Source organism: Ostrea edulis, chromosome 6 (assembly GCF_947568905.1).
Source record: "Ostrea edulis chromosome 6, xbOstEdul1.1, whole genome shotgun sequence".
NCBI classification, from domain to species: Eukaryota; Metazoa; Mollusca; class Bivalvia; order Ostreida; family Ostreidae; genus Ostrea; species Ostrea edulis.
In genome coordinates, this window is record NC_079169.1 from 83,835,171 (window position 1) to 83,846,592 (window position 11,422).

The 11,422-nt window shown below is 35.4% G+C and overlaps 1 protein-coding gene across 17 annotated transcripts in view; it reads left to right on the forward strand.

The window, feature by feature from the left end:
- Window positions 1–10,476, forward strand: part of LOC125645709 (transcription factor GATA-4-like) — a 47,782-nt gene extending 37,306 nt beyond the window's left edge. For 4 of the 17 annotated variants that reach the window (XM_056141051.1, XM_056141052.1, XM_048871492.2 and 1 more), the window contains 5 exons: window positions 5,514–5,569; window positions 6,241–6,351; window positions 7,827–7,952; window positions 8,153–8,255; window positions 9,171–10,476. In XM_056141051.1, coding sequence (XP_055997026.1) covers window positions 5,514–5,569; window positions 6,241–6,351; window positions 7,827–7,952; window positions 8,153–8,255; window positions 9,171–9,487 — 713 coding nt within the window. In that variant the 3' untranslated portion in view covers window positions 9,488–10,476. Of the gene's footprint in view, window positions 1–5,513; window positions 5,570–5,620; window positions 5,794–6,240; window positions 6,352–7,826; window positions 7,953–8,152; window positions 8,256–9,170 lie in introns of all 17 variants that reach the window. The other 13 variants (XM_056141055.1, XM_056141056.1, XM_056141053.1 and 10 more) reach the window with 5 other exon arrangements.
- Window positions 10,477–11,422: the final 946 nt, after the last annotated feature.

Sequence of the window (11,422 nt, forward strand, 5' to 3'; positions counted from 1 at the left end):
GTGATAGCCTGTTGTCTAGTTGTATTAAAGGAACTGGACATCTTTTACTAACGACCAACAGCTGCGTGGCAAAGTGTCAGACTTCTATAGAATATAGACATATTCCCTCATATATCAGAGCTGACCAAGCATTAGTTACATGGTCATTGCCGGATAGACCGTGCAAGTTTTGTTTTCACTGCAGATTCCAAGCCAGTGTTTCCTCATGTAGCGTAAAATTTTGAACATTTCACGCGCATCTAGTAACAATTGACCCTTACTGAAGCAGACACCCATTCTCGGAATCTCAAATCTCGCTGTGGACGAGTTTCTGCATTTATTATTTCGGTAATACGAGCTTTGATTGGGCTGTTAGTTGCGTTGCGGTGTGTATAAATGTTTGGGTATGCTGGTTTTCGTCAAACTTCTGTACAAGTGACACTTGTTTTGTGTCAGTGGATGGAAATCTGTAAAATTAGGACCCGATGAATGCCATCACACAATTCAGACAAAATGCGCATATTTCTGTAATTCTGACGAATTAAAGTAAAACAGAGAGCCGAGTATAAGAAGCAGATTGACAACTAACGGGGTCCAGATTGTTAAGGGTAGAGTATCGTGATTCCCATCTGAAAACTTACGATGATTGTCCATATACATGGTCCATCATGACTATTAACACTCGAAACCGACACGATGACTCAAAGTAACCTAAATATGATGAGAGAGATAACCTGAACGAGGCCGAACCTGTTTTTGGGATCGTGGGGTCCATAAATAAAATAGCCCTCCTCTACCCAGCTAAGGGAAAATGTCAAGAAAGGTCTGGCGTTATCTTCTAGATCAAACACAGATAAGTGGACGTAGACAACCAAAGGTTATATTTGATTTGGTCCGCTTAAATTGACGCCCTGCAGTGTTATAAAATAATTTAACTATTTTCAAGTTTAATAAATCTTATTGTTTGCTCTCTCTCTCTTTTCTTTCTCTCAGGAAAATCTTTAGTAATCCAGATACTGATACTCTCAATATTTCAAGATATCATAGAGATATTTCTAATATATCACAGAGATATTTCTAATATATCATAGAGATATTTTTAATATATCATAGAGATATTTCTAATATATCATAGAGATATTTCTAATATATCATAGAGATATTTCTATTATCACAGTGTGCACAAATTTCATTTATGTGCATAGAGGGAAACTGATTCTACACCATAACTAAAGCATGATTAATATACTAGTATATCATTATTAACAATTTGTCTTGGGTTCATCTGTTTGTGACAGGATCGTCAGAGTTAATCCCCCTGAAGTATTGGGGCCGCAAAGAATGATCCCAGGAAACCATTTTATCTAATATTGTGGAATAAAAAGATTAACAAATAAACCGATTATCTGATAATTCGAAGCTATGGAGTAGGTATATTTTATCAAGACAAAGGTAACATTGAAATCTCAAGAGAACACACGAGATTCAAAAATCACCATAGAGGTCAGATAAGAGCTGTCATACTTACAAGTTTAGCACAATAAATTGATTTTTAAACATTCTCGTCAGGTTTAAAGTCTTACACCATCGCTTAAATTCAAGCACAAAATATCTCAGGTTGCCGTGAAGCCCTTCATGTAACCAACTGTAGGAATATATTTTACCAATTAATTCTACCCTAAAAAGTAATTTATGGGGGTATATCCAAACATCGGAAGCGTTACAAATTGTACGTGAAATTCACTCCCCGATGACCCGCTGTATGCGTTTTGGCTATTGATAAGAAGTTTATTTGTCAAAACTGATACGATTGTTTGAAAACGTACAATAACATCAAATAGTGAATAATCTGATAAAAATATTTACATGCAAAATCTTTAAACATATTCACTTGTCTAATCTGGGAGTTTGGAGGATATGTATGAGTTTTATGAATTGAAATCTCAATTAAAGAAACAACTTGACCAACTGTATCTGTTTTTAAACATTCAAAGTAGGGTCGAAAGATTGTATATGAATAAATAAGCTTGGTAAAATTGTTATGTTCAAGACAAGGTTTAAAGGTTTAGTGCTTGAAATTATTAGGAAGCACGTCTTAATTCTTGAAACCCATTTACGTTTGTTCCGGAGTGCATTTCCATATATTACAAGCAAGTGCATACAGTACCGCGACCACAGGAAGAAACACAGTTTGTATACCACCTCATTTCTCTTCTGGGAGCCAAGGCCGAACGGCCAATCTAATAAAAATGATGCAAGAAGATAAGAAAATTCATTTCAAAAATAAATAAAATAGAGATCTGCTGAGCTCGCTTCTACTGGAAGGACCGAAAGAAGACATGTTTTATGGTAGTCTGTCCCAGTCCTGACAGTTACCTTTGCAAGGTGCGGGCTTCCCTAGAGCGCACGGCTTATCTGATGAAACCTAGCATTTTACATTAAAATAGATAAGGAAATCATGTCCAATTTTTATAGTTTGTGTTTGATGAGGGAGAACATTGAAGCATTTTTGGCGGTGTAACATCACTTTTTGTAAATTTGAAGACGAAAATATTTAATGAACAAATTTTGAAAAGCGAATATCGGTGTCTTATCGTACCCTCTCTGTTAATTTTCAGTCTGAAACATCGCTGTATAGAATATCGCTGCTACGTCGTCCTAGTGGATGCTCCTCTTTTTTAAAAAAAAAAAAAGAGAGAAGGTTTTATTTGAAATGTAAAATTACATGGTTAATATGAAAGGGTTTTCGCTTGACGGTTTATTAAATGCTTCTTTGAATTCAGCAATATTTGGTTGCTGTTTTTGCGCCTATAGGAAGTATGGTTTTTGGTTCCAAATCGTGACGGAATGTTAATGACTTGGCGGTTCTGTTCTTTTAACTTGTATTACACAACACTCTTACTCTTTCTCTGGAGCACAATGTCCAAACTGATGTAAAGGCAGTGAAAATGAAAAGGTCTTATATGTGCAGAATGAAAGTCACTCGAGGTGATCTCGATTTGCTTAAAACAATGACTACAAACAAACATTTTGAGATAGTATCTAAAGTCGTAAATGACGCAATGTGATGGTTAACGAGGCATGAAGTAATTTTTGGAGGGTCCCGACCCTCTCGCGCTCAGCAGAAAAAGCAGCAACGCCAGCTTAAGGGATGATCTGTTGCCGCTACCTTATCTTTTCAATCTGCCAATTTGACATTCAAGTTTATCAATTTGATTTCGACTTAGTATAATCTTCTACTAGAAGGTTATCTCTGTTAAAAGCGAGGGATCACCTGGCGGATTCAACAGAATTAACTTTTCACGACCATGGACAGAAGGCCGCGTTGCATCTTTCTTTCTCCGAGACACCGTGTAGTTCCTTAGTAATTTCATTGATAAAATACCCGTGGCTCCCGAACAAAAAACATCAAGTAGCAAAAACAAATCGTCTTTAATCGGTATTTTAAAACCTAAACATTGATAGAAGGGTTGTAGAAAAAGAGTCTCTGATATCGTTTGTCCAAAGTACAGCCATGATGAATTGTGGCAGGCAAATGAATGATATTCATGAATGAACTGAGACGGTATCTTTATATCATATGATACATTGATGACATCACTAGATCGTCCGATTAGGAGAACCGGCACGACGAGTTACGACCATTTTTTCTGATTTCAACATTTTGAAGAATGTGGGTCCGTTACCTGATCTCGTCTGTTTGATGTCGGGGTTCCATCTACACGTGAGGGGAACTATCAACTGGAGTAGCAGCCGCCTAGTATTGATTCACCAGATCTTATCTGTCGCTTCATTAAGAATAAAATACTGAAATTCGTTTACTTAAAGTCTTATCGCTTACAATCAGATAGCTTTAAATTATCCATTTTATCAGTTCCCCATCATAGTTTAGAGAAAAAAATGAAAATAAAAAATGGAGATAAAGCTAAGGGTACGGATGCTATATTTCACATTGAGAATATGTATTAAATGTTTATATTTGAAGCAGCGTGTCGTCCAAAGTATCGCGATAATCTCGCGCGTGCTTGCGCGTGTTGTCAAGCGAGCACCAAGTGACATGTATTCACTGGGGTTTGAAGTATCGTAAAATCTCGTTGATATAAAAATGTTTCCAAGATAAGGAAAGGATTCCGATTTACTTTTTCGCTGTGTATCCTCCGCATCGTTATCTTAAACTGACGATTGCGAAAAAGATTTTGATGATATATATTCCCTGAAATTTTCCATCCCTGCTCGTAACCCAACGATTTTATCTATTTTGTCGACCAATCTGTGAAGAATTTCCTGTTGTTTTAAAGGGTTGGCAATTTCTATGTTCCTAAGTATTGAATAAAATCTAATGAAAATTTAAAATTGACTTTGTACATCTTAATCAACTTTATCTCGCTAATACAACTGGTTAGTTTGATTCAAAAATTATCAGATGTGAATTTACACACATTTAAAAGATAAAATCATTAAATCCGTCTTTTCGAGGTTTTAGCTATATATTTTTTAATGGAAGCTGTATTAACTTTCATTATGAAATTTTGTCTTGATAAGCGAAATATTTCTCCCGTGAAATACTGGAAAAGAATTCAAGGCATTCAACTTGGATTTGTATAATTTTCCCTTAAAAAACTGAGCGCAAATTAAAAAAAATGAAACCATTGCAAACAATAATAAGCAATTTCAACATTTTAATATTGAATTCATATATAGAGTTACATTCATTGTATTTTTACTCAACGTTGCTTAAGCAGAGCTCTTGAAATACAGCCTTTGATCTTTTAACAGACCTTACATGTACACTTAATTTTCTTTTCATAAAATCAAAATTATCACAAAGCGGCACCTTATAACACTCTCATTAACGAATAGGATTTAATAAGTCTGCAGTTTTAGCCCATTTTGTCTTGATATAGGGTCCCACATCGATATTTGAATAAGTCTCTTATCAGTTATATTTTTACATCGGCGCCGTTCCCCAAGTTGTCGTGACGTATAACGATCCCGACCCAATCACTTGACGGATTTGCCGAGACTAATGTGCCGGTTAAAGAAAAGTTTAATAGAGTAATAGTCTTACAGAATATGTAATTTAATGCCTCTTGTCTTGACCGTAAATTAATGGCTTTTACTGGAAACCAGAGAAAGGGGGCATCTAAGAAGTGAATACGTAAATTAAGTCACGTCTCTCTCAATATAATTTTTCTTTAGGTAATTGGGTCTTGGTAATTTTTATTCAAAAATGAAATGATAATATCACAGCCACGAAAAACAAAATATCATTTACATGGTATATTAGAATATTGATAAATCAAATCAAAGATAGACAATTGGTCAAATGATGCCCCATTTACAAATGTATTTTGGTTTGACATCATTAAAACAATTTTGATAAAGGACTGATACTGCTATCGCTATAAACCTTTGGTAAATTCAAAACCATTATAATAAACATTACACATTTACGTAAATATAGAACAAAGTAGAGTCGTCAGTATGTAGTCAAATTTTAATCTATTATGACCAGAGTTTTCTTTATATCATAGATCATACCAAAGGAATCCCTGGGATGATGTATCCGGAATATAGCCCTATACCCTATGTAAGTATAGTTTCTGTGTCCTTAATTAAGAAACCTTTTTTCTTTGTTTAGATGGACAGGACTATTTCGCGGATTTGGAGGGTCGGGAATGCGTGAACTGCGGAGCAATATCCACCCCTCTATGGCGTCGGGATGGGACCGGTCATTATTTGTGTAACGCCTGTGGATTATATCATAAGATGAATGGGATAAACCGCCCCCTTATAAAACCACAAAGACGATTGGTTAGTGATTCAAATTTGAGTATTCGTCACTGTATCTACTATATTCATAGCGAATGTAGAGAATGGGTTCCGTTGTAGGGTGTTCTGTGGCGACGATTCGCTGAATTTCCCCGAGTATCCTCACCTTCCTGGAAACGGAAAGCACTCTCTACATCCTTCTTCGTGTAGCTGCAGTTGTTTTTTTTGCTTTATATTTAATTTTACAAACCGTTTGCATTTTTGATTTTTCTGACACTAAGTTACTAGAATACTAACCAACTGTTGACTTTCGCGTTAGTCTTGTGTATCCGGGGGCGGCACCATTTCGAAATTTGCTTGGTCGTTTTCTTTTATGTTCCTTGTTTTGTCGTAGATGTTTTCCTTTCTTTATTGATTGCAAATTAACCATAATAACAAAACAGCAAACCCCAAGCACGTAAACTAAGCACTGCCATAAATGTCTTGTAGGGTGACTTCGGCGAGACTTATCCGGCCACGCCCCCTTATCAATCAGCTGATCCTACACTTCAGGCATTCGGGCCTTGGACCACTGGTGCAAAAGGACTGGGAAAATCAAGAGTAGGTTTACAGTCACCTTATTTGCACCTAAAAAATCATTCTGCATAAAATCATTTGAAACACGCACCTGAACTTTTACCTATATGCACTTTTTTCACCTATATGTTTAGGACTTTAAAAAGTACGAAAAAAATATTTATCTAAAACAAGGATTTCTCGAACACTCATCGCTGTGTGTGGTGAAATGAAGGTTTGGAAGCTGTCTCTTTCTACAGTGATTAAAAGTAATGGCATCAATGTAAAATTCACTGACGGATATCGTCTTTTCCCAGCGATGGCTGACGAGATTCCGTGGTAATCACAGGGTTAACCACTTTATCTGGATCGGAAAATGCAAACGTGTTTGTAAATGGCTTTTCTTATAATAAACATTTCTTCTTATATTTATCCAACAAATGCTAGTAGTTACATAATAAGCGTGTTCTTTGGTATAAGGGAAGTATACACTTCGTGTTCTGTGAACAAAGACGGTGTTCTTTGCCGTTCTGACAAATGAGTGACTGGGTTATAAAAACACTCGTGTAATTAGTTCTTTACTTCTACAAATTGCCTCCACAGTAGCGAGGTAGAGTAAAAACGGTCAGGATCGACATGTTTTTAACCGTTCACAAACTGAATAACTGTAACATCTTGGTTTCTTTCATCGCCAAAAGCTAAATAGTTGATGAAAATTTTGTTCGTTGTGTCTACTAAAGTATACAACGACCGCTCTGTAAGAAACACACAAAAAGGGATTCAATTATAAGATATGTGTTCTTTATTTGATTGCACTTTATCTGGATATTATAGCAAATATTGAATACATTATTTTCTGAAATTAGATTAAATAAAGTACGTTTGAAATGATTTGTGAAGAAACTGTAATTCTGTTTTTGTTACTGCGAAATGCACTTTTTCTTCATCATTTTCTAAATAGGATTGCTTTTTGCAGTTAAGCAAAGGTTTTGTTATTATTATATTCTTGCAAACTAAATGGAGAAGGAAATAAATGCTTTCATTCTATAAATCGAATATAAATGGTTTAAATCTGTATCGAACATAATTTTTCAACTTTACATTAAATTTAGATGTTTTAGAGTAAGTATTTTATACCATGGTACTGCTTCCTAGAATTAATTTCGTTACTTTGTCGAATTATCATTTCGCAAATATTGAAATGAATTGGTGTTTGAAATCAGAAACTCTAAACACCTTCCTGTTCACATCTGTCATCGACAGAGGCTGGCAGAAAGCGTGTGGATTGGAGGTTCTAATAAATCTGAGAAATACCCCTTAAAAGCAATTCTTTGTAAAAAGTACTTAATCGATGGATTCTCTTTCGAGAAACAGACCCAGCTGCTTCTGGGGTATGATAAGGCATGAGATACAAACTATGAAAGTAAACACAAGCCAAAAAAAAAAGTTCTAGTAAACTGCAACCAACACAAATTCATCAATCAGAAGAGACTTTTTAAAGTTTATTTCTATCTTTACAGTCGGCATCCAGAAGAGTAGGTCTGTCTTGTGCTAATTGTAGCACCACCACGACAACATTATGGCGTCGTAACAACGAAGGGGAACCAGTTTGCAACGCATGCGGACTGTACTACAAATTGCACGGGGTAAGTATGCCCGACTGGTCGAGCCATAAAGAGGCTGTAAAACGACAATAAAGCGTTTGCCAAGAGATCGTTGAAGTTAATGACGAAAACGAAATTTCTGAGAAATAACGAAAACTGAAATAATGAAGTAGATCGATGGCATTTCACTCAAATTGCAGGGACTGCTTCGTTCAAAGCTATAAAATGATCGTAACTTGCAGGTAAACAGACCCCTAGCCATGAAGAAAGATGGAATTCAGACACGAAAAAGAAAACCCAAGAATCTTGCCAAGAATAAAAACTCCAGCAAACAGGAATCTAATGGTAGATATCTCTCTTTCCCATCTATATTCCTTAAAAACTAAAGAAGGGGATAAATGCGTTCAGTCATAAACAGACGTATGCAGTACTCCCTCCGTCCTTTTATACATATGTTGCAATCTGACATGGTTGAATACAGATGAAGATTGTTTTGGTTCAGAATTTGCGAAAGGGCATCACTAGTATTTCGAAACATTGTTGCTTAATTTTTCTAGGAAGAATTTTTAATACCGTATAAAGTATTATTTCGCTCTTGTTTACAAATAGTAATTCAAAATAGCAAAACATGAAGCTGTGGGAAATTATCAACGCATTAAAAATTACAAGGTCTAGTGTACCTCCTTCATGTTCACATGAAATTGAGCACATGGGGTTAATTTTTTGAGTTTCAATTTATTAACTTTGGTACGCTCACCTTCTCAAAACAAAACCTAGCTCTTGCTCCTCTACAGCATTGGTAAAATTAGATTTAATTTTCTTTGACGATGTCTGTTTCCGGTTACGATACAAGTAGAAATTGTATAAATTGGCTTATTAACTCTCTGTTGAATGTGTATTCTGGCCCATCCAAATATATGTCTGTTCGAAGGGTTGGGGAGGAAATGTGGTTAAATATTTTTGAAGTTTCAAGTTTCACAAACATATGAAATATTATTTGCTAATTTGCCAACGACAAGCGCTCAGCTGCGTCAACACTATTTCTTACTAAGTGGGCGCTGAAAGCCTGACCACAGAACCAGGAATTCTTGCAATGCTTATCTCGGGTTTATCACTCTATCTTCATATTTATTTAATAAGTCATCACCAACGATTTGAAGATCGTCTTTGCGATTAGCCACTTACGCGTTTCTCGTGTTGCTATCATGTTTACAGATATAAGTGTCTATATTTTACTAACATTTTTCCTCTCTTCATTAGTAGATGTAAAACCAGCCGTTTCGCCCAACACACTAAACAACAATTCCCCAAATCAGAACAACGCCCTGGCAAGTTCCATTAATAGTTCCAGTGTGATGGGTCATAATTCTTCAATGACAACCCTCACTTCCGTCGGGGCTGATCACGAGAGCGGGTTGGGTAGTCCCGTGAACTTAGCTTCCGTTCCACATTATTCATCCCCATCACCACCTAAAGCTGTTCCGGTCAAAATAGAAAATGACAGTCTCCATGGACACGGTGGACCTCTACATTCTGACTCCGGGTCTCTAAGTACTGTAACAGTAGGAGCAAACTAACGAAGTGTATGAGCCGAATCTCGCAACATTACAACGTAGTCATACACGATACAACTTTTGACAATAGAATTTATAAATTATAATATAAAAATAAAGGTTTATATGTTATTTTCATATCATGTAATCTTATTGTTGGTTCTAGGGATTACATTTATTTTACCTAGAAATTGTTGATTGTCTCATATTTTCTATCGTTCAGAATGTGACTATGTATAAAAATGTGTCTTTTGAAATATGATATATTTGAATGTATTTGAAATGTATGGCAATTAAGCAATATATTATATAAATATAAATCTTCTGAAATATCCAGATTTACACTACATACTACACATCAATGTAGCATGCCAATCAAAATGTGAATAACTGAACAACTACCTCACAATATGAATACCGTGTTCATGTGAACAGTTTAATTTCATTGACGATCCATTCTTACAAATGACTTACTATTCTTGAATTATGTACTAGTATATCAATGTGTATATGATTCTATACAGGCGATACAGAAAAATAAAATCTCCTCACCAGGTTTCATTCCCGGTGATCCTACTCAAGAACAATATATACTTGAATCCCATTGACTTAAACTCTGAAAGGATCTTGCCTCTCCTGTCACGTGATGTAGTGAATTTCTGAGGGTATAGATACTCGCGCGAGAGAACACCAAGGTGCTATGTTTACGCGTGAATTGGTTTGCCATACTTTATAAAAAGCTAGTCGACGATCAGAATATTTCTGATGTTAACAATTTATCTGTATTCTTTTGCGGTAATCTAGTTAGTATTTTGAAGTATGTGGTGACTTTTTTAGTTGTGCATATCAAATTTCAATGAAGTAGATGTACAATATTATAGTATAAATGGGGCCAATTGGGAATACTAAACCATTGATTACTGCAATTAGTACTAAAGATGAGTGTTAGTTGTTTGAAGAAAATAACTCAAATCTTGCCATATTTACTATGATTAAATAAAAGTAAACTCATTTGTTGTTGCAGCTGTTGTTCATTCAGGGTACGAATATCTTTGATTGTCATGCATTTTCTTACAACTGCCTCCAGCTATCTTGACCGTGAATGTTACTCAACATTGTCTCATTACATGTAAGAAGGTGATGGGACGAAGACATGCTGAAACCATGCATTGTACATCACTGTGGAAATTGTATGCTATAAGTATTGTAGTCATTACACCAAATGGACTAATCACAATCATTGCTGTTTTTCATTTCTTGGTTTGTCCGGGTTGGAGTATTGACTCCTGCGCTGTCTCTAACCTAAGACTTTTAACATAGGTAGTGCGGCGTACCACCTGAACCGCAAATTGATATTATGTTTCCAAAAAAAAAAAAAAAATGTTACGAACCCGCAATTTTTTTTCTATTCCGCAAAAAAAAAAAAAAAAAAAAAAAAAAAATGGCATTACAATTCCGCAAATATGTCTGTTTGAGCATCAATTTGTTTGTACCCGACAGCCCTTACAAAAAAATCAATTTGGGAAACTTAAGTTTTTCATATTTTTCGCATATTCTGTAAAGAAAAAGTTAAAGCAATACAAGCTGTAACTGACGGTAAATAAATTTAAAAATAAAAGAACAAATATCTAACATACCCGTCAAATCAGCAGAAAATGTCAATTCATGAATCATTGTCATCCTGTCAGTAATTCCTGTATGTAATCTCCGATGTGCATTGACCTCGTCGGTCACCAGTTGGGAAAAAAAGCGAAAGAGAGGCACTGAGCACGTGTCAGATTAGTAAACAATTTAACATGCCAATTTTATATATATATATAAAAAAAATTCACTATCAAAATTTCATTTGAGTGGCACATTTGAGTAATTATTACTTTCTTACACTTATCGTACTTCTTGTCATTCATGAAACGATGTAATATTTTAAACAAAACGAAACGTGTAGTTACTCACGTCGGT